Source organism: Podarcis vaucheri (assembly GCF_965113315.1).
Source record: "Podarcis vaucheri genome assembly, chromosome: Z".
Lineage (NCBI taxonomy): Eukaryota > Metazoa > Chordata > Lepidosauria > Squamata > Lacertidae > Podarcis > Podarcis vaucheri.
Window position 1 is genome coordinate 24,176,988 of NC_138758.1, and position 23,603 is coordinate 24,200,590.

Genomic DNA, 23,603 nt, shown 5'->3' on the forward strand with positions numbered 1-23,603 from the left:
TTGTTTTTGGTTTTTTTAAGCAATAAAAATAATTATATAAAAGGAAGATGTACTGGAAACTGCAATGGAAGGGAAAGTTCTGTTGCTCAATCAGAGGTTGTTGCATGACCAAAACTGCAGCCTTCAGTACAACTAGCAACAACAGGTTAAATTTAATGGTATACATAAAATAAAAATGATGTTTGTTTCTGAAAAAATTATAAAGAAAATGTGAATACGTTGCAGGAAACACGCATTACCAGTAACAACAAACATTTAGCAGGAAACATGCAGTAAAGAAAGGTTACACGCAGCACCGTCCCTCAAAATCTGAAGTGAAAAATAAAATGAATTAATGTTGTAGGTAACAGAGAAGAAGTTGTGGGTGGTGGGAGGAAGATGGAAGATAGAATCTATTGAAACAAGCATCGAGATCTGAGAAAATAACTTTAGACTGAATGTATGCTGTGAATACAGAACAAAGAATCTATATAGAAAAGGTTGATTGCATTTCCTGAAGGTGAAATTCTATTAGATGGAGATATGAGTGTAGTTATAGGAGGTGAATGGGATAGAACAGATTCACTGCAAATCCTTAGAATCTTTATTCAAAACATAGCTAGGACATTGTGAGTTAATAGATGCCTGGAGAGACAAGCACCTGGATGAAATATATTATACACATGCTGTTATAAGATGACAAACACTACCCTAAAATGGATCCATTCTTTGTCTCTCCATCGTTTATCAATAAAGTGCCCCCCCCAAAAAAAAACAACTATTGATGAAGATCACAACCCAATTAGGTTGCAGTGGCAACTCCTCACCCCCACCCTCCTAAGAAGAAAAGACGGAAACGAAACAATCAGCAGTGATTTCCTTCTTGCAACAACATTGACCAACAACTGAAGGAAGCTTTTTAATTATTATTTTTTAAAACTTGGATTAATACTTGTATTTATAACTGTCAAAATATTAAAGAATCCCTGGCTAAAATTGGTCAATAATCTACTATATATTTTGGAAAGTTGTTTGTTCATTATGAATTTGGACACCTCTTAAGCTATTGTAACCAAATTTCAATGACACCTCTTGAGATCAAGGACCAGGATTTTGTCTGTGTTTGAACATAATTAAATGACACCTTGAATCAAGATGGCAGATTGAATCTTTGAAATCTGAACTGATTTGAATCACTGATTCAAATGCTGGTTATCTGGGGGGGGGGAGGGGTTGGGGGAGGGGTTGGCTTTCCTATAATTTCTGAGCACCACCAGGCACAAGGTTGCTAGTCCATTATGTTTCTACAGAATGGCATCAATAAGCATTGGAGAAATGGCTGTCAACCTTTGACCATTTAATGCTTCTTTTACAAGTACTAAGAATGAAGGATCCAGGGCAACAAGGGGCAGACTTTAGGTTTGGGGGATCTACTTTGGTTTTTTATTTTATTTTTAAAATATATTAAAGCCCCTAGATCTAACAGTTGTCATTATGTTAAAGGCATACATACAGAATTAAAGAATTCCAAGCCCAGCAGTTTGTTGTGACTAGCAGATCTGAATGTAACTCCCAGCTGTTCCACACACAACTCCAGTGCTCACATCCACACCAGTTTGCCACTCTTGGTAACCTACTTTCTTCACTTCAACAATATATATCTTTATATTGTGAGGAAGTCATTTTTGCTGTTTCCATTAGAGAGTCGAAATCCTTGCTGATCTATTTCAGATTGCCCAGTAGTTCTACTAGTAGATCTAGATCTACTTTCCTGGCTGCAGTCATAAAACCATTTAGCTTTGTGTAGTAGATCAATAGTACAATCGCATGCATGTCTACTCAGACGTATCACCCAATGTGTTCAATGGGGCTTGCCCCCACACTATTGCTCCCATTTAGAGTAACATGGGAGTAGTGAGAGAGGCTGCAATGACTAGCTATGCTCTCAATGTTGTATGAACTTTTGGGATCCTCCCTGCAGTTGTTTCGAGGTAAAAGCCCAACTTCTTGCTCAACATGGAAGCTGGAATGGCTGAACAGAGTTCCTGCTAAGTGTGCATAGATCAGAAGTTTGAATTTGTTATGTACTGAAGTTCTCACCCTGGGCCAGCAGGGGGGTACTGTAGATAGTTATGCAAATGAAGGATCGAAAGTGATGTTCAGTGATTGGATAGTTTTAGAAAGTTGTTACAGTAACAAGGTACTGGAGCTCTATGTAAGCAGGCTGACTGAGCCCTTCAGTTCAGTTCAGTTCTGGCCTCAGAATAAAGAAGAGCTGTTTGAAGAATCGCTGTGTCGTCTGATATGTTCACCCACAACTTAACAGAATTGCTGTAATGTGTACACCATTTTCTATATATCAGGGATAGGGCCTATTTCCCCCTCCACAAAAAAAAAAAACACCTTGTCAAACTTACAATTCAAATCTGCTGCAGCCAACACAGCCAGCAGTCAGAAATGATGGGAGCTGTAATTCAACAACATCTGGAGGGCCACGGGTTAACCACTCTTACAAATGGACTACCATACATAGCATATTCCTATAGCATATTCCTAAACTTTCATAGCAGTATGATTTCCTACTAGGGTTGTGTGTAGAGGATTTGTGGGATTCTCACTTTCCTCTGCATGGAAAGCTTTGTGTGTGAGCACGCAATGGCACGCCACGAATGGAGAAAATAAGAAGCAGCATTTTAAATCATGGATTCTGCTTGAAAATGCAGAGAAATAGGCTGAGAAAGCAGCATTCAACAGAGATTAGAAAAACAGAAAGATCAAAAAGGAAAACAATCCCTGAATGCGCTTCAAAGACTTGCAGAAGCCAAAAAGAGGTTAAATTTAATGGACACTCAGAGAAATGTGCAGCACATCAGATGATCCTTCTTTGAAATGGAAAGAAATTGTGGGGAGAGGGGTGTCATTAGCTCACACCTTAGCAAAACAATAGAAGGAAACATTAATTTCCCATGTTTGAAAAAGTGATAGTTCTTCTCTTTATACAAACACAGAAGAAAGTATTCAAATACTCTCTTCATTTCATAAGCAATTATGTGACACAATATCCAGATAAGAAGCAATAGTAGCTTTTCTTCCCCACCTGATTAATTGAACACAACCTCTCCTGGCATATTTTAACAATATATTTATTGCAGCGTAAACTTTTATGGTCTAGAGATCCATAGAAGTGTATGTCACAAGAAAGGTAGCCTTAAAATGCCTGGAAGATTCCCAGACTGGTTTAACAACGAACCCTTCTGCACACAGAACTCTGGTAATTGTAGCTCTGTGAGGGGAATAGGGGTTTCCTAACAACTCTCAGCACCCTTAATAAAGAAATGTCCATAGTTCTTTGGGGAAAACCATAACTGTTTAAAGTGATATCATTGTGTTTAAATGCATGGCATGAATGTGGCCTAACACAAGTAACCCTCCAAAAGTTTTTACCTATTAACTAAGTTATGGATGCACCAATATTGGTAGAGGTTGACTGAATGGGTCAGTTTAAATGGTTTTAAATTGTTTTTAATGCTGTAACCTGCCCTGGGACCTTAGGGTGAAGGGTGGGTAATCAATAAATTGATAACTAATCACATTAATTTGGAGGATGTTCAAATTTAAAATGAGATCCATTCTGAGATATTGTGATACCACAGCTCCATCACATGCTTGCATTCTGGATTACCGACAGCTCTCTCCACAATCCTTCTCCCTATGCAAATTAATTGAGGCAGGGAAAGCTCCTGGTGGGTATAAGATGCAAGCTTCAAGTAATAAGCAGCTAGCTGCTTTTGAGTCCTGAATTCCAAGGTCTCGATGGGCATCCTGTGGAGCCTTCTGCAACAGAAAAACCTGTTTCTCCCGCAAGCTTTCAAAGAGAAGACTTGTGAGGAGGTGTGCCTGACAATGAGCCCATTTGGATCCACTTCAATTCAGAGAGGAGAATGGAGGGAATCTGGAATCAATCCTAAAATAGGTTTTAGGGATGTAGATCAAAGATCAGATTTCTGGCTTAGGAGACTTTCCTGTATCCAGCACTGCTTTCTGTTGCATCGGTTGCACCTGGCCAAAAACAATCAATCATTAATGGGCTGGGAAAGGATAGCAGTTAAATAGCAAGAAGACTTATAGTAATTGGTAACTGCAGATTTAAGTGTTGTCTCAAGTTATTAGAGCAGTGGTGGTCAAACTTTTTTTCAAAGAGGGCCAGTTTTGATGAAGTGAAGGGCCATGAGGGCTGACCAACAGGCCAACCAGAGTTGTTGAGCTTTCTTTAGGATTGAAATTGTTGAGCGTTTTTTAGGGTTGAAGTTGTTGGACTTTTTAAAGGATTTTACACCAGGAAATAAACTGACACAGGGACCGGATTAAACCAACCAGCAGACTTTGTATTAGAGCTAAGACTCTATCCTTTGGCTTGTTCATGTGGTCACTTTCATTTCTGTATTTTTTTCTGCTACCCTGCCCATCAAAAAAGGGCCTCCTGTTCTAGGCCTACGAAATGAGTAACAATACTTTATATTAAACAAATAAGAACTTAGCATGACTGATTTGCATGCCACAGGTGCCAGGTTCAAATTTCCTTACATCTCTAGGTAAAGACCCCTGCCTGAAACCCTAATACGGGTCAGTGTAGAGACAATGCCAAATTGGATGTGCCAAGGGCCTTATTCTGTACAACACAACTTCCTGTGTCCTCAGTGCATTCTCCACATTATTGCCCCTACAAGGCTGGATTCAGGACGAATGAAAAACTAAATTAAAAAATAATAATAAAAAAAAAAACCTGTTTGGGGCTACCACTGAAGAGAACTCAGAAATGCCAAATCCTGCACAGATTGGAGCATATAAGTCCAATATTATTTCAGTTGAACCACTTGGTTTCTGGGCTCAATCCAGCAGGGATGTGCTTGTAGTTCTATGGTAGGGTCTGATGGACCTCCAGCCCTCTCTAAATGGCCCTTTGGACTGCCCGCAGGACACACACCCTTACACTCCCCAACCCCCATGCTTAACAGTGTTTTTGCCTGGCTGGGATTTATCCTTTAACTCTGATACAGACCCTCCAAGTGTCCCTATTTTCAAGGGGCAGTCCTGGATTTACAGAAGCTGTCCTGGTTTCTGAGTTGATCCTGGAATGTCCTACTTTTCCTTAGGACGTCCCTATTTTCACCTGAGAAATGCCAGAGGGTACTGAGTTATGTGACCCCCTGAGCCAAGGGGATCAGTAACTATACAACCTTTAAAAGGCATCTGAAGGTAGCCCTGAATAGGGAAGTTTCTTTAATGTCTAATGTTTTGTTATGCTTTTATATATTTTGGAAGCTGCGTGGCTAGGGCAACCCAGTCAGATGGGTGGGATACAAATAAGAAAATTAATATTATCGTGGAATAAAGGTAAAGGTAAAGGGACCCCTGACCATTAGGTCCAGTCGTGGCCGACTCTGGGGTTGCGGCGCTCATCTTGCTTTATTGGCCGAGGGAGCCGGTGTACAGCTTCCAGGTCATGTGGCCAGCATGACTAAGCCGCTTCTGGCGAACCAGAGCAGTGCATGGAAACGCCGTTTACCTTCCCCAGAGTGGTACCTATTTATCTACTTGCACTTTGGCATGCTTTCGAACTGCTAGGTTGGCAGGAGCAGGGACCAAGCAACGGGAGCTCACCCCATCGCGGGGATTCGAACCGCCCACCTTCTGATTGGCAAGTCCTAGGCTCTGTGGTTTAACCCACAGCGCCACCCGCGTTGGACACTCCCATTTTCATCGGATAAATGAATAGTGCTTCTTGCTTGTCTGTACAGAGAGAGATGTGCGGATATGTAGAAACCTAGCCTACTATAGAAAACTAAAATTCACATTCATTGCTCCGCCCACTCTTGCCTCTGTTCTCTGGAATGTGACCCTTAGGCTGTAAAAGCTTCCCCACCCCTGCTCCATGGTATAACAACCCATGTCCTATCCTTGGCACCTCTGTTTAAAAAGATAATCAGGTAGCAGGTGATCCAAAAGAGTCTGCTAGAGAGTCACAGCTGGTCTGATCAAATAACACTGAACAGATGTACAAATAGCCTTGACTTAAGGCAGCTTATTGTGTTTTGGCTATTGTGATGTTAGCTGCTTTTGGATATAGTGATGGCTTTTGTGCTGTGCAGGTTTTTTTTTTTTACAAATGTAATTTGCTTATGCTATTTTAAACCTTTACAGTAATCCCAAGGCAGCTTATAAAGTGGCATAAATAGAGTGGGTTAAAACCCTCAAAAATAAATAAGAATAAATAAGACCCAAACCTTTAGGACAAACTCTGAGCCCTAGGCTGACATCTGATCATAGCAATATGCCGGGTTCATAATGGCTGTTCTTGAAACAGATCCTCATGGGAGCAGAGCAAAGAAAGCATCTATTTGACTACAGAAGCAAGAAATCTCCTTTGCCCAGATAAGAAAAAACTACATAAATGAGGCAGTAGCTCCTGTATCAATCCTCAAGGATTGCTAAGGGATATTTAGCTTTATGTACTATACTTGAACTGTGCTTCTTAACACAGATTCAAAAGAGTGAGTATATTGTAGCGGGGGGGGGGTAGGGGGTGGACAAATTCAAAATCCCCAGATAATTGGTATTATAAACAGCCCAGCCCATCATTGTTCATCAGCATCGTTTAGAAAACCAGTTTCATCCTTGATATGTTTACTGTTTCATCTTGATATGTTTACTGTCCACTGGATAGCAGTAAATTGGAATTTCACAGAAATGTATCTGTACTGCTTTGCTGACCATTGTGTCATTTTAATACGTTCACTCAACAAATCTAAAAAAAAGTTTTAAACAGAGCCATTGCAGTTAATTTTTACACCGTGATTAGGTTATGCATCCAAGAAGGGGATATGAATCAGGCATAGATAGTTAAAAGGCTGGAGATGATCCTTAATCCATGTCTGTGTTAGGGAGAAATTGGATGTAAAAGATTTAACACAGATGCAAAGACACAAAGTTACGGTGGGGGGGGGCAGAGAGACCAATGGGAAAGGGAAGATGTAAACAAGAATGAACGATTGAATAATGCAGGCCACTTCAGACATAGATGAGAGGCACTAAAGATCTGAAATAAATTATACCTTAAAACGATTCAATAAAAATCAGAATTGTAGTGCAGTAATCAGGCGACATATTGGGAGGGAGGGGGGGAAATATAGCCTATAAAAAGCAGAAGGGATTTTCGACTGCTGCAGCATATTAGCTCCTGTGGAGAAATACGTGCAGCCAGGATGAGGTGATAACACACCAGCCAAAGACAGCTGGATGTACGTTTTCCAAGGAAGAGAACTGCAGAAATTGTCATCCCCAAGCAGAAAACAAAGTGGAGATGAAAAATAAAAACAATGAATGCAATTGTCAACAGAAGTGAAGATAAACATAACACTGAATGAAGTAATGGAAGTTGGGGGATGGGGGAGGCACAGCTTATCTTTCTTCCTCCCCCCCCAATAAAATGTGTGTGGGGTATGGAGACAGCACAGCACACCTCTCTCAAACAAGCACATGCACCCATACAAAAATATTAATGGGCAAATAAGTAGTTCTTTGCTGCAGATATACAGCAATGTTGTGGTTCCCCAAAAATCAATTTATGCTGGTTTAGTTGCACTGGGCAACTGGTATTACAACAAAGTCACTGGTGTTGTAGGGCAGGGGGGAGGGGGCTGCGTTTCATGGCAGTGGTTTGTAGTATGAGCACTATGAGGAAATGTGCTTCCCAGCTAGCTTTATAAACAGCAGCACACCCACTGCACCCAGAGCTGGCCCAGGACATTTTGCTACTAGAGGCAAGACAGAAAATGCTGTCTCTCACTTCCTATGGTGTGTCCATGATATTCAACCATGAGCACCGCGCCAAAGGTGCGCAGGGGAGAAGGCAGAGGTACACACAGTGGAGGAGGTGGGTTAAGAAGACCTGCCACCCCTCTCAGCTGCCCTGAGCCTGCTGCTCTGAGACCACAACCTCAACTCGCCTAATGAGCAGGCCAGCAGTCCTGGCTCCACATGTATACTAACTGTTGTGTTTGGTTTTTTAACCTGAAGATTTGACAGCTGTAGTGCAATGCAGATGTGGCTGCCTTTGAATGCTGAATGAGGTTTAGGGAAGTTGGCTCCAATGGAAGGTTCGCCCCCTAATTATTTTGCTGGAGGGTTAGGGGGATCTTCCAGGAGAGTGCATTCTGTAGGAAGGTCATCCCTGCAGCAAGTAGTCTACAACATGTAAAATGCATATCCCCTGAAACCTAATCACCAGAGGGGTAGTGTGTGTGTTGCATTTGTCTTGTTCCTGTTCAAGGTTCAAGGGCTGGTCTAGAAAACTGTGACCCCTGATTCAAAGATTTCTCTTTTTTTAATCATTTTTTTATTGATTTTCATCTAGTTATACATTTTATCCAAAATACAACAAATTATAACCATTTTAGACTTCCTTCAGCGTCACTGACAATCATTCATAGTTATAACTTTAATACACATTCCCTTCTTTCATATTGCCATTTGTCCCTCCTTTCCCTCATTATTACTAATAAACAATACTTATTTGTTTTTTACAGTGCCTCTCTAAACCCCACTGATTCAAATATTTCTCATCCCTAATGTGAAGTGAGGTAGGGAACATTATTTCCAGTCATTTATCAACACCATTTCTCTGATAATTTATTAGGATCCTGTCCTGTTGCTCTTCAAAAAAGAAAAAAGAAAAGAAAAAGTCCTAAGATGATGCACATTCCTTCTCAGCCTTCAATAGTGCAGCTTCAATACTACTGATACTATGGTTGATTCTGAATTGTAATAGGTCGTTTTAATGGTTGGCGCTTGTGTATTTATTTATTTATTTATTTATTTATTTATTTATTTATTTGTGATCCTTTTATACTTTGCTGCATCGTGAATACTAAAGAGGGCCTTCCTCCTTGTTGTCCTTCTTTCTGTCGGCAGGTGAAGACTTTGTTCTAGCAGGCTTTGGGGAACTGACTGCTTTTAATGAAAGAGATGGTGTTGTGACTGTCTGTCTGTTTTTAATATACCACCTCTCTCATAGCTCTATCCCTATCTATTCTCTTCTATTAAGACTTAATTTTTTTAAAGTGATTGTTTCTTCTGTGGTTTTATCTGTTTTATCTGTAAGCATCCTTGAATCTCTGTCAGGGAGAAGGACAGGATATAAATAAGTAACTAGCAATTATATATTATTACATATAAACTGAGGGGAAATAGAATATGTGTTAGCCAGCAGGTAATGGCACATTTTTCTAGTTTTCCACTACTTTGGGCAACTCTGCCCTGGAAGCGTATTAAATTTCTATCGTTCCTCTTTCTACATGGGTAGTTGTAAAAAAGGGGCAAGCAGAGCCCAGCTTACACCAGCATAGCTCCAATGGAGAAAATAACAATTTCACAAAAACTGTATCGTTTTGATGATTCCGTGTTCTTTACACCCTATGGCAAAGCTATATTGGGAAGGCCTGTGCCTACATTTTGCAGTACTGAACTAGTTGCTTTCAGGTACTGTATGTAAGCAAATGTTCGTTCCAGAACACGCAAAAGAATAAACAGAATCCATGTGACCACTGTACGCATGAAAAGAAAGTTGGCTTGGCATAGCACTTGTAATTATTCTTCAATTACTTTGTAGACAAATGAACGAGGATATTGGGAGAAAAGTCTAATAAGAAAGACATTGAAAAAATGATTATATGTAATTACATGATAGTATGATGAGGGCTGATCTGAAGAGCTAAATTATGTTGATTGGTTCAGGATTGTGGCATTGTGTTGCAACTGATAAGACTGCTGTGATCCTTTGATTGGTGAAGAGAAATCATGTATGGAATTTAGAAGTGCATAAGAAACATTGCTTTGAAGCCTCCTTATTTTTGAGGCTGTCCCTATCCACATTTGTATAAAGGCCTATTATTTTCAATTGGAATCTGCATCCTTGTCTTTTGGGTTGCTGTGAGGGATACCTCCAGCCTAGGAACCCCTTTTAAATTTCTCCAACAGCTCCAACGCTTATTCATACAGCAGGCTGCCAAGAAGACCGCCACGTGCAAATCAGTAGCTACCGGTATTTTTGAAAAGGAAGTCTAGACTTAGATGGCTTTGAAATAGGATTAGAGAAATTTAAGGATGGCAGACCTGTTAATGGATGATAACAGTTTGTAACTCGCTTATTTCCTTATCCATCCCAATCCATGCCTTTCTAGATCAGGGTGGTCCAACACGTGGCCTGAGGGCTGTATACAGCCCTTGAGGCCTTTATTTTTGGTCCTCAGCAATATTTGATGCCCTTCTCAAAGCTGTGTAAGCGAGGTGCTTGGCTTTGAGGAGGCATTGTAAGGGTTCTGACAGGGTCCTAGAGTCCTCCTTCCTACTCCTGAAAGCCGAGATAGCACTTGCCGAATTTTGGGAAGAAGATGGGAGAGCTCTAGGACCCTCCCAGAGCCTCAAATCTCATTCCCAAAGCCCAACACCTTGCTTGGCTGGCTTTGGGAAGGCAGCATGATGGCTAGATATGTGTGTCAAGTTTTTGGCCTGCCCCCCACCCTACCCTGCATGACAAAACAGTGTGCAGCTCACGGGTTCCACGTTGAAGTACTTTTGCGGCCCACTTGGTATAAAAAGTTGGACCATCCTGTTCTAGATTGTAAGACTGAAGGCATGCCTTTTAATGGAGTGATAAACAATTTCCTTCTGTAGGAAACAGAAATGCTGGACTACATTAGCTCCATTATGTAAGGTTTATCAAGCTCTCATGTTTTGCATTATTGCACAAAATAATACAAAAGCAGTTTCTGTGAATGGTAAGGCTCTTTAAAAAAAAAAAAAAAGGTAAAGCCATCCTGTTTTAAGATGAGTTGTCCAGATACGTAAAGCAATTTTTCCTACTACCTGAAAATAAATCCTATTTATATGCCAATAAAGGTTTGAAATTGAGACTGAATTGAATAGATCCTATTATTTCTGCCTCTTCATATACAATTAAGTATTTACAGTTACATTTTGGGGGGATGAGTCAAGTGTATAGAGGCATCCTTCATCCTGACACTACATCATAAAGGCTTAAAGCCCCCAGTGGTGAAATGGCTCAGTGCTTCCGGCTGTTAACCAGAAGGTTGGTAGTTCGAGCCCAACTAGGGACAGTTAGAGGAAGGATTCATGCATTGCTAGGGATTGAACTAGAATACCCTCAAGGTCCCTTCCAACTCTACAATTCTATGATTTTGTGATGAAATGATTTTGCCATAGACTGCAAACTTGTTAGAAGACCCCATGAGGTGCAACATGTGCTTCTCAGAGAGGATGTACTTTGACATAAATCCTAATTCCTACCATCACACCCTTTTCTTACTAAATTTGTGCATAACAGTACTTGGATTCCTTTCTGCAACAATATATCACACCTCTGTCTAGGCTTTGTTATCTGGATTAGGTATATTGAGGATGTAATGGTGTTGTTGTTTTTTTAAACTGACTTCAAGTTTTATGTTTTCATAACTTTAAGAGCCAGAAAAAATAATGATTCAGGTTTAAATTCTTTCCCATTTTCCATCATTTCCCCCCCTCAAACTAGAGACACCTTTCTTTCTTTCTTTCTTTCTTTCTTTCTTTCTTTCTTTCTTTCTTTCTTTTAAAAAAAGGAAGAAAAAATATGTGTGGAAGGGGGAAGAGAATATGTTTGCACTCGGGTTGCTGAAGGCAAAGATTAGTTTGGCTGATGGAAAAGAAAAATTCCTTCATTTCCTTTAACTCAAGACATTGTTGTGGTGAGATCTTCTGTAAAATATTTAACACTGTCAACACTTTGTTCTATAATGAGTTGCTTTCGTAGCTGTAGAACAAAATGCCCAGAAGAGTCGTGGCTGTTTGCAAAGACCTGAGATAAATAAATATATAACTGTATTTTTCGCTCTATAACACGCACCTGACCATAACACGCACGTAGTTTTTAGAGGAGGAAAATCTGTAGGCATGCCACCCATAGGCATTCCCTCCATAACACGCACAGACATTTCCCCTTACTTTTTAGGAGAAAAAAAAGTGAGTGTTATGGTGCAAAAAATACGGTAAATAAAGGGCTGTAGCCCAGCGATGAAAATGTTCCATAATTCATTGGTGATATTCAGCGTTAGCGTCTCCATAGGAGGAGAATCTTTTCTCTTCCCAAATTCTGTCCATGAAATGGAGCAGAATGTATTCTAAAAGCAGGATTTGAAACAAGGACATCCCCACCAACCCCCGGCTCCATCTCCCACTGGTGACCCTGCTGAAAGAAGGCAGCTTGTTGGTCCACCACATATTTCTGTATAGCCAGAGTCAGCAGCAGTCGGGCTGTTCCTCCAAGCTGCTCTGCTGGCAAAGGCTGCAGCCCTAGTTATGCAAACAGAAGCCCCGCTGATACAAATTCAACTTAAGGACATGCAACATGGCACGCAACGGCAGCCTAGACTCCTGAATCAAGGCTCCAATTACCCCCTGATGTGCACCAGAGGCTCCAGATGATCACTGTTTTCTCCGCCACTGCAATTTTTGGGGGGCAAGGGGGAGGGAGGGAGACTCTGCATGCTCAGGAAGAATGCCAAGGCATCACAGAACACCAAATGCTGACTCGCCTCTAATCTCTCATGCAGCTGCTCTCTCTCTCTCTTGCTCTTTCTGTGCTGTCACTAAAAATACTGTCTCTAGATGAACTGTCCACTATAGCTGCAAAAATTAATGCTGTGAGGGAGAGAAAAAGAACATGTTTATATGAGCTCTTATTTGCTCTCACAGTTTTCCATATTCCATACTGTCGTTCTGATCATTTTGGTCCTCCTACCTCCCATCTTCCAACTAAGGATATTGGACAATTCTGATGAAAATAGGAAAGGGAGCAGAAATTGCTGGTGTTCACTCATTCATCCCACATCCAGAAAAGAAATCAATCCAGATCGGTATTCGCTGTTGTGTTTGTTGTTGCTTTCAGTCCACAAACAATATGTTTACTTTCCTTCCATGTGCGTTGTGATCCCCCCATTATGTCCCTGCCCCACATTTGTACTGCATTTCCTTGGGATGAAACAATATAATGACAATTTAACTTATGTAATATACATAATTAATTAAACAAGTCACCTAATTTTGCCACAATGGACAACAAAATGAATAATGCAGCTTTTGATGAAAGGTAAACTGCAGTGGAACAGAACCAGTGCTGCAGGCGACATATATAAGCTGTTATGGAAAACAATGCTTTTATACCTCCCTACTTCCTACAATCAGTTCTGCTCTCTGCCTCATCAGTTCCATGCACTGCTTCAACCACAACTACAACCTCCTTTGTTCAGAACTTCATTTGTTTCCTTTCTTTCTTTCTTTTGTGTAGACCAGGGGAAAAACAGATGAAAACAGGCAGGAAAGTGCTTGAAGAAGGGAAACTTCAGTGACATTCTTGCTCTCCACTGCTCACTTAGAATCATACAATTATAGAGTTGAGACACCTAGTCTAACAAAATGCAGCCTCGTTGGTAGATGGCTGGCTGTCCAGCTTCTCCTTAAACACCTCCAGTGAAAAGCAGCCCACCACCTCCTGAAGCATCCTCTTCCACTGTCATACTACCTCTACAAACTTTCTCCTATTCTTTAGGGCTCCTCACAACAACTTGTTTATTCAGCATTCATCCTGATTTGCTTACACAAAGCTTATGGGGTGGTTAGACTATGGACACATCTGGAACATACACTTAAAGTATGTTAGAATAGCACTTTAAATGTACGGTCTGGATGTGGCTATAGTCCCATAAGTTTTGTGCAAACAAATTTAGTAGTATAGGGCTGTAGCATACTGCCTTATAGCTGCAGGTTTCAGGGCAGTTCACAACATAAAATCACAATATTATGAATGCTGAAAGTAGTAGTAGAAGAAGAAGAGTTTGGATTTGATATCCCGCCTTTCACTCCCTTTAAGGAGTCTCAAAGCGGCTAACAGTCTCCTTTCCCTTCTTCCCCCACAACAAACACTCTGTGGGGTGAGTGGGGCTGAGAGACTTCAAAGAAGTGTGACTGGCCCAAGGTCACCCAGCAGTTGCATGTGGAGGAGCGGAGACGTGAACCCGGTTCCCCAGATTACGAGACTACCGCTCTTAACCACTACACCACACTGGCTCTCGTAGGTAGGAGTTGGAGTTGTTTAGCATCTCTCTCTCTCTCTCTCTCTCTCTCTCTCTCTCTCTCTCTCTCTGTGTGTGTGTGTGTGTGTGTAAGACCCTATTCACAGACACTATTGCTAATATGCAAGGGGCAAAGCATGGATGTGCCTATTGACACAGCCACATCCCTACATCTCCATTACTGTTCCTGTAGCCACCCACTGCTATGTTGGGGGCTGAATGTCATGCAAGAGAAACCCTGCTCTTTCTGAGCAAGCTAAAGATCCTAGAAGGTCAGTTTTGCATTGTGTAGGGAGTATACTCAAATAGAGCAGGCTCCCTGCTGCAGACATTCAGCCCCCAACATTGCAGGGGGTGCGGGAAACAGCAGTAACAGCAACAGAGATGTGTTGGGCACATCCCCACCTTCTCCTTCAAATGAAGGTAATCCCATCTGAGAGTGGGGGAGAGCAAACAAATAGGGCATGCATGTGTTTCAAATGCATTTCTTTACACTGGAACATTTGCCAAATACACTTAGAAACTGTGTTATGCATAAGGGAAGAAATAGTTTAGGAATAAAAACCATGTAAGCATTTGTTGCAAAAACAGATATGCTTTCCTTCCTATTGTTGAATGCTGGCACTAACTCAATCTTGCCTCCTTGCAACGCTACTCTCTCACACATCCCCACCCCCGATTTCTATAATTCAGCTAGCATTGGCATCTTGGAGCTTCACTGCTGAAGGGGTTTTTGCTCACACATTATATAGGAACTGTTTATGTCTTAGAACAGAGCTATTTATAGTAAAGCTGGATCGGGCAACTATTTCCAGAGAAACTGGTCATTATTAGCAGGGTGGGTTTTTTTGTTTTTTTAACCCACAGACTTTGTTCTGCCTTGGGACCAACTGGAGGCAACTTGTGCACAAATATGACATGGTTCAGTTCACACACTGCTAAATCCTCCCCATGTACAGCAGTCCCCTGGCCACAACCATATGGAGGTAGTAGTGCATGAGCAAATGGAGACTCACAACTTCCCAGAGGTGATGTGCATGAGAACAGGACACAAAGAAGTACCAAACCAAGTTTGAGGTGCTTTTACTGATGTACAAAGCCCTGTTCAGCTTGGGACCAGGATACCTAAAAGATCCTCTCACCCCTTTGCATGCATAACTGATTACTGAGCTCTGCAGGAGCAGGCCTCCTGCAATCAGCATCTCATCAGGTGGTCTGTTTCATGCACTGTAGATATTTGCCCTTTTGTGCAGTGGTACTTAACCTATGAAACTCTCTCCTGTTACTTATCAGACTGGTGCTGACTTTATTTGGGTTCTACTGAAGACTTCCCTTTATCAAAGAGCCTTTCATATGGGAACTTCAATTCAGTTTGCTTATGTTTACTTAACACACAATCTATTATGTTTACTTAATAGATTGTGTTTATTGTTTATGGTTGTTGCTTTCTAATTGTTACAGTTGTCATATGTTAAATTACATACCTGCTTTTATTGTTGATGGTTGGTTTTTTATTTTATTGTGAAACCGTTTTGAGTGGTTTTATGGGAAGTAACCCACACATGGGGGGAAATGGATTAATTTATAAGTACACACTTCTCCACATTCCGGCAAATCACTGCCAGGAATCTGCTTGGTCAAAGGAACATAGTTCCTTGGGCCATCTAGCTCAGCAATGCATACACTGACTGACAACAGCCCTCAGGGGCTTCAGGCAGGGGTCAATCCCAGATGTACCTGGAGATGCCAGAAATTGAATATTGCACCTTTTGCATACAAAGCAGATGCTCTTTTGCTGAGCTACTGACCTTCCCCTTGTTCATTCCTTCTTGTCAGCTCATTCTTTTCTTCATTTCCTCCATGCAGCTCTAACCATGGAATTACTTCACGTGGAAGATTTTAGCTAGAACTGCAGGCATGTGACACCTAAAAATGATCCACCCTATTTGTGGTCAGAGGTGTTTGGAGGGACCATCTCATCAAATGATTCTAGGGGTAGGAGAAATTATCCCCAAGGGGTTGGAGGCTTGACACTATCAGTAGCACAGCTTCCATCTCTCTCTCCGCCCCTCCCATCCCTTCCCTGCCTTAGTTCCTGCTTTGCTGCAGGTGCTGCAAAGGTCAAGATTAGCATCTGTGTTGGCAGCTTGGCCACCATTCTGCATCTTCCACAATTCCCCAGACTCAGATTTGTTCCAGGGCATAATGGAGGGGAAATGGCAGCTACCATACACATGTATACATATATACACAAACACAGTGGGGGAAAATCAGGATAGTGGACTTTTTTTTCTAGAGGGGTGGAGGAAAAATATTACTTTCACCAGAAAAAGTATCACCTGATAAACTTTTGCTCAGTTCACTTCCGGGGTTGGCGCGATCTGGGAATGGCGGATTCCCTCCGAGCTCCGGAGGGAATCGGCTCAGCGGGGGACGGGTCTTTGCCGTGCCGGCGACACGGGGACCCTTAAAACCGCAGGCGCGGAAGCCTGCGGACTGAAGACTCGGTGGGTGCCTTAAGCGCCCCCCTGATTCGCAAAGAGCCTTTTTAAAGGCTGCGGAGGGGATACGGGGGGTGGCGTGGCACTGAGAGTCCATCGCTACCCCCGCTGAGCGAAGCCGCGAGCCATGACCGGAGAGCGCTGACTTCCTTCCTTGAAATTCGGCCGAAAAGAACAACCCGTGAGTAAATTGGAATCGGACTTTAAGATTTTCCTATTTGAATCTGAGACGATCGGGGGGTGTGCTAAAAGGAAGTCCGCACCCCCCCCTTGCAGACGAACTAAAGCAACGACGTACGAACTAAGCTGGAGAGTTTACCCTGTAAAGGGTGAGTTTAAAAGGACTGTAACTTCCAAGATTGGGCAAAAAAGCAATTTTGTGCAGGAGAGTGAAGTTTTGGAGGTTTCTTTTTTTTTGGCTGTAAACAACCCTCCCCCCCCCCCGGGCCCGGGAGCGTCCTATTTGGAAGCCTGTAAGCACAGAATTTGACAGCTGTCAAAGCTGTCAAATAGACAGTCTACAGGAAAAAATTGTTACATAAGACCCCTCTGGAATAAAAGGTGTTACAATTGAACTTAAATTGTTGGAAACAAAGTAATAAAAATAAGAAAGAGGACTGTTGGAGAAAACAACGTTAAGTAATCAGATTCCCTCTAGGGGGAACTCTGTGGAATTACAATGGCTGTGGATGGAAAGATACTGGAGCAAATCGAAAGGATGTTTCAACTGGTGGGAACCTTACAAGAGCATATTTTGGAAATGAGTAAACATATGATGACCTTGACTACTGAAACAAGTAGTCCTGCTGATTGTAAGGAGGATTGGAAGGAGAAAGAACCCACAGCTGAACTTGAAATGATAATCAAAGAAAAGGAGACAAAACAAGAGAAAGAGAAAGTAAAGCTAAATGCTGACCAGAATCTGACATCTGTGGAATACAAGCAAGGAGACTATTGGATTGAATCTACTACAAATCTACGAAAGATGCAAAAGATGAAATTGGAGGCCCTGGAAGCTTATGGAATGCAAGAATTTAAAATAAAGAAATATAATTGGGGCCTCCACATTGACTCTGACTCTGACTATGATTTGAAAGATCCATGCCTTGTGGAAATTCTTCAGCAGTTCTACTTAAGAGACTATGGATGGATTGTGATAGACCTCTTTCGAGATTTGATGACTGACATAAAGGATTACCAACAAGACCGGCGGAGAGGGACTGTGATAGACTTGAGAGCCTCGGACGTGTGGGACCCAGGCTAAGAACTGACATTGTGGACTTGTATTGGGAAGGGACGCAAACCGGGGATGGGAGGGAGGGAAAGATGTAATTTTAACAACACTCAGGACAATGGAAATTAATTAATAGGACCGATACTAAAGACAAAATGGGAAATCGAGGGAAGGGAACTGAGGTCCAACTTAGAACAACTGTTTTTCTTTTTAAAAGGGCTATTATTGAGAAGGTTAGGATGTTGAGAAACGACAATTTGCTGATATAACTTTGGGAATAGGGATGCAAGGGAGGGGGTGGGGGGAGGTCAGGGACCAGGGTTATGAAAATAAGTGGTTTTTTTGAAAATTTATATGCTTTTTGTTTTTGTGTCTTTTTTGTCTGTTTGTTTTTCTGTTTGTTTGTCTATAAAAAATGTGAAAACCCAATAAAAATTTTATAAAAAAAAAAATAAACTTTTGCTCAGTTCTAATTCTAGAATGTACCATGAGTTGTCATTAACAATGAAAACAGGAATTTTTAAACAGGTGTCTTGGACTATCTGACAATTGCCCTCAATCCAGACTACAGCCCTGAAACAAGGGAATATCTGCATCATGATGCACCTCCAGAAATGAGATGGAATAGGAACAAAGAAGAAAGCTGCCTTATTACAGGTTGGAGTGTTTCTCCATCTTGTGCAAACTCATGCAGTCGGTGTCCAAGGTCTTAAGCAGATATCAGCTGGTACCTGACTCTATCAGCTTGAGATTTTTTTTTTAAAAAAAGCATTCTCAAGAAAATTAGCCAGCATTTCTCCTAGTACACACATCTTTGTAAGAATTTTCCCTGATATAATGTATCTGTAGATATATTAACCAATATATGTATATTATGCATACTTTACCCTGTTATTTGCTTTTTTTGCACAGAAAACTGGGCTGAGTAAAATTCAGAGAAGTGTGACATTTCAAAGGATAGCTGAGTTTTGGTTTGCTTTTCAGGAAGTGTGATTTAGCTCGATTTACCTATAAATACAAACTGAACTGAATTTCTTCTCCATCTGTGACACCCTCCCAATCCATGGCAACAGCCTTAGACCTTGGACACAGACTTTGACAAATCAGCATCAGACGTCCCTTGACTGTCTTAGTAAGCAGCCATTGGGGAACCTTCTTCTGTAGAGAACTGCAGATATGACAAAAGGATGCAAACTGCACAAAGATGAGTTGGAATGTCATAGAATGTATAAACTGCCATCCAGGAGTTATTTATTCTACAACCCTGCAATTATCTGGGATGTCTACATAAACTGTTCCTTGCACCCCCACCCCCCCAGTACCTGCATTTGAAGATCTGAGGTACATGCAACTCTTATGAGCTTCCATAGAAAGGGGTGGGTCATTCTTTTGTTGCTGTTGCTTATTAAATTTATATCCCACCCTTTCCCCCAAAGGAGCCCAGGGTGGCAAACAACAAGCATAAATAAAATAAAAATAATTCCAGTATATATGCACACAGGGAAACATCTCAACGTGCTGAAAGAGGAAGGTTTTCAGTAGGTGCTGAGACGATATAAGAGATGACACCTGTCTAATATTCAAGGGGAGGGAATTCCAAGGAGTAGGTGTTAGTTGCTAATAACGGACAAGACATCTTGTCTGAAGAATGTTGATGATGCAGGCACAAAAACATGGGATATCACTCAAAATGCCCTGTCATGTATTGTGAATATGATGTGAGCATTGAAGATGGGTTGGGTGCTTGCCCCATGATAAAAGGAGTATCAAGGGTGAGTGATTTGTGATTTTCCCAATCATATAGACTTCAAAATGCACTAGTGAGCTGGGATGCCTGTGGGACATTGACACGAAAAACATACAAGGACAACTGTGGGACAGATTTAAAATTATGCTACTGACTTCACATCTGACCCGAGTTCTCCAACTGTCAAAATGTATAAGTAGAACTGTGGAAAGCAAAGACATCACAAGGGCTGATTACATTTAGCTGTACCATCTCCTGTGCTCAGATGCTATTTGTGTCAACACTCCAAAGTTAGTTAGTATGTTGAGTTTTCCCTTTCAATATTTTATTCATCAGTGTGTGATTATGCGATTTCCATCTATCCCTCTATCTTAATGGGTAAGCTGAACAGATGCAAATGATATTATGCCAATACAATCATATTAACTGACTACTTCTGAAACACGTTACAGTTATTTTCCCAAGCTCAGTTCAAAGAAAATAAAACAATTCAATAAAAGTGCTTGATATTACAATGAAAGCCCTGAATAACTTAGGCCCAGGATATTTAGAAGATCATCAGTTGGATATATTATCATTATTTTTCAGCCTCTACAGCATGGGTAGGCAAACTAAGGCCTAGGGGGTGGGGGCAGATCCAGCCCAATCGCCTTCTAAATCCGACCCGCGGATGGTCCGGGAATCAGCGTGTTTTTACATGAGTAGAACATATCCTTTTATTTAAAATGCATCTCTGGGTTATTTGTGGGGCCTTCCTGGTGTTTTTACATGAGTAGAATGTGTGCTTTTATTTAAAATGCATCTCTGGTTTATTTGTGGGGCATAGGAATTCATTCATTATTATTTTTCAAAATATAGTCTGGCTCCCCACAAGGTCTGAGGAACAGTGGACCGGCCCCCTGCTGAAAAAGTTTGTTGATCCCTGCTTTACAGCCACAGCAAGTGCTGCAACCTTCCAACAGTTTGATTGTACCCCCAAAGCCACACTCCTCCATTGTTTCCCAAGATGCACGGATGCCAACAACATTATTTGATATCTATCCCATCCTTCCTCCTGAATGAGCTCAGGATATCACAAGGATCTGTGTCAACCTGGGCACCTTCCTTCCAGTTGGTGATGCCCGTCTTCAAATAAAATAAATAATAAAACATAGCTGCTCCACCATCAGCCAATGATGGACGTTTCCGCAAGCTTTTAGTCTGTTTGAATAAGTAGCGTCTGGGGGCAGGGGCAGGGATGAACCCCCGGCTTTGCACGCAGAAGGTCCCAGGTTCAGTCCCAGGCATCTCCAAAGAATCAAAAGTAGCTTCCGATATGAAATACCTTTCTCAGTCTACAGTCCTGGAGAGCCACTGCCAGGCAGTATATACATATATTGTTTGTTTATTAATACAAAATTTGTATACCACCCTTCATCCGAAGATCACAGGGCGGTTAACAACATAAAACTACAAGATGAGAACACGAAATGCAAAATAATCAGAACAACAACAAACCAATAACCCCCTTCCCACAAAGACTCTTTATTAAAATTATTATTCGTTTATTATTATAGGATGCTCATGCATAGCGAGTCAGATCATTGGTCTATTGAGCTCAGTATTGTCTACACTGATGGGAAGCAGCTCTCCAGGATTTCAGAAAGGAAATCTTTTCAAGTCCCTCCTGGAGAGTCTGTGGATTGAATCTTGGACCTTCTGTGTGCAAGGCAGATGCCCTAGCTTTTAGGTACTGAGTGAGGCAAGTAAAAGTCTGTCCGGGAATAAGGAACCTTTCTCCAATGTCTTTGTTTGAATTTGTTGTTATTGTTTTATATTTAACGCTGTTTTCCCCCTTTCAGTCTTTTTAAAACAAACATTGTTGATGCCTCTTACTATGTTGTTCCTCAGCCTGCCCTTTGGATTTCTTTTTAACGAGAGTAGAAATTATCTGATAAATAATGAAGTAAATTTCCACAGTGTATGAAAATTTGATTATTATTATTATTTACAAAACCACCATGGATGCTCACGAAAGCATACATACCCAAGTGTATACATTTTCTACATTTTGTTTACCCGACTGCTGCCTCATTGATAGTTCTGTTTAAGTACAAACTGGCATTGCTGAACCTCTTTCTCTCTCATACATGCACACCCACACCCACATTGAAATAAATCTATGCCTGTTTTTAATGGGTTGCTTCATTACCGTTCTCCCCATCAGACTTCCTTTCGTGGTCAGTATCAGTGAGGGATAGCGCTGAGTTTGCGCGGCTCGATAAACATGAACTGTGCTCCGATTTCATTCCGGACATCCACATCCTCAAGGCCTGATCTGGTGAGGCTCCTCCTTCTGTCTCGGTATCGACATCAGAACCCATCTCTATCGGATAGCCACACTGGGAGACAGCATGCATGTCTGGCTGGTAGCCAGTGCACAAGATATGTGGAGTATCATGAAATTCCATCTCTGCAAAAACAAACACACACCAAAGAAACAGATTTAATAATACATTTACAGACACACAAAGAGAGAGAGAGAGAGAGAGAGAGAGATCATTCAGCCTTTGCCTATTTTCCAAAGGATTCACTCATCTTCCATGGCTCCAGCTTTTTTTCTTTTTTAAAGTGTTATGGCCTGCCATTCCCTTGTCCCTTCCATCTTCTAGCCCCAGAACTTCCTCCAGAGCTAATTGTGCATATTCTGCCAGCTGGGTCCAAGGAACAAGGGCTGCAGGCAGCTCACTCAAGCTCACCCACTTCCAGGCATGTTCCTGTTGACAGCAGCCTGCTGGCAGGATCACATCTATTTGTTGTAGCAGGAACTATAGGGTGACTCGAGCCCAGGAAGTCTGATGAATGCTAATTTGACAACACATTTCAAAAATAGGCAGAATGTGGCCATCTATTGATATTTTAATTTTGCAGGTGGCATATGTGACACTGTAAATATATTTGGAGACGAGGCTTTTGCTGGTACAGAGCAAAACTGTTGTGGGTGAGCTGAAAAAAAAGGATACTTCCTTTCCCTTCAAACGCATTGCATTGCCTTCACAGAGTATTTCCTTAAATATGCATGCTTTTGTAGTGCTCCAATTCCCACAGGATGTATTTTCTTTGAAGCTCTTATAGTGCCATAAATGGTGGTTTTTAGCTTTGCACATCTAACCTTGTTACCTACAATACTGCATATTCCCTGGAGGAGATAAAACTCAAAGTGGATTTATGATATTCTTAGGCTCTCTTCAAAACACACATAAAGCCAGCAGGTTGGGAACCATTTTCATGTGATGGAAAGCCACAGTGCAGATGCGTGCAGATGAACAGCATGGCTACATAAGCTGGGACATCTGAACATGCATTGCTAGGATAGGGAACCTCAGGCTCCAGGGATGAATGCAGCCTTACAGGCCTCTATATCTTTCTCCAGGCTCTCCCAAGTCTTTCGCCAGCCACACACCTCACCAGCTCTGCTCCACAATGTCTATGTCTGGCTGGAAAGAGTCTTTAAACTGTGCCAATGCTCCTTTGTGGTCTGGGTGAAGGGGTATGTGCGTGCCTAAATATGCATGTGAGTACCCTCCAACATTCCTCAGATGAAAATAGGGACGTTCTATTCTACATCAGTGTGCCCTCTACGCCCCTTATATATGCACACTGCCAATGGAATACCAGGTTGAGCAGCCCCAATGGCAGTTACCAAGAGCAGTATGTAACAATACCATACCAGCAAACATCTTGGTTATACGTGGGAGCCTTATCTGGTTAAAAATCCATCAGCCCACCTTGGGCATCAGAGGAGCCACATGTGCTGAATGTTTACGGGGAACACTTCCATGCCAACAATGTAGTCTTTATGGTCAGCGGTTATGACCACACAAGCGGGGGCCCCTTAGGCCACTCCTACCACCACCAGTACCATAGTTGGGTGCATTAAAAGGTACTATCTGGCAGAGCTGAGGAGTGCAGCAGCAACAGAT

General features: G+C 41.6%; 1 protein-coding gene across 13 annotated transcripts in view; it reads right to left on the reverse strand.

Annotated features, from left to right (window-relative positions):
• The window catches only part of TENM1 (teneurin transmembrane protein 1), a 392,346-nt gene that overhangs the window by 235,900 nt on the left and 132,843 nt on the right, over window positions 1-23,603 (reverse strand). For all 13 annotated transcript variants that reach the window (XM_082208504.1, XM_082208503.1, XM_082208513.1 and 10 more), the window contains exon 3: window positions 21,833-22,093. In XM_082208504.1, the coding sequence (XP_082064630.1) occupies window positions 21,833-22,093 (261 nt within the window). The remainder of the gene's footprint in view (window positions 1-21,832; window positions 22,094-23,603) is intronic.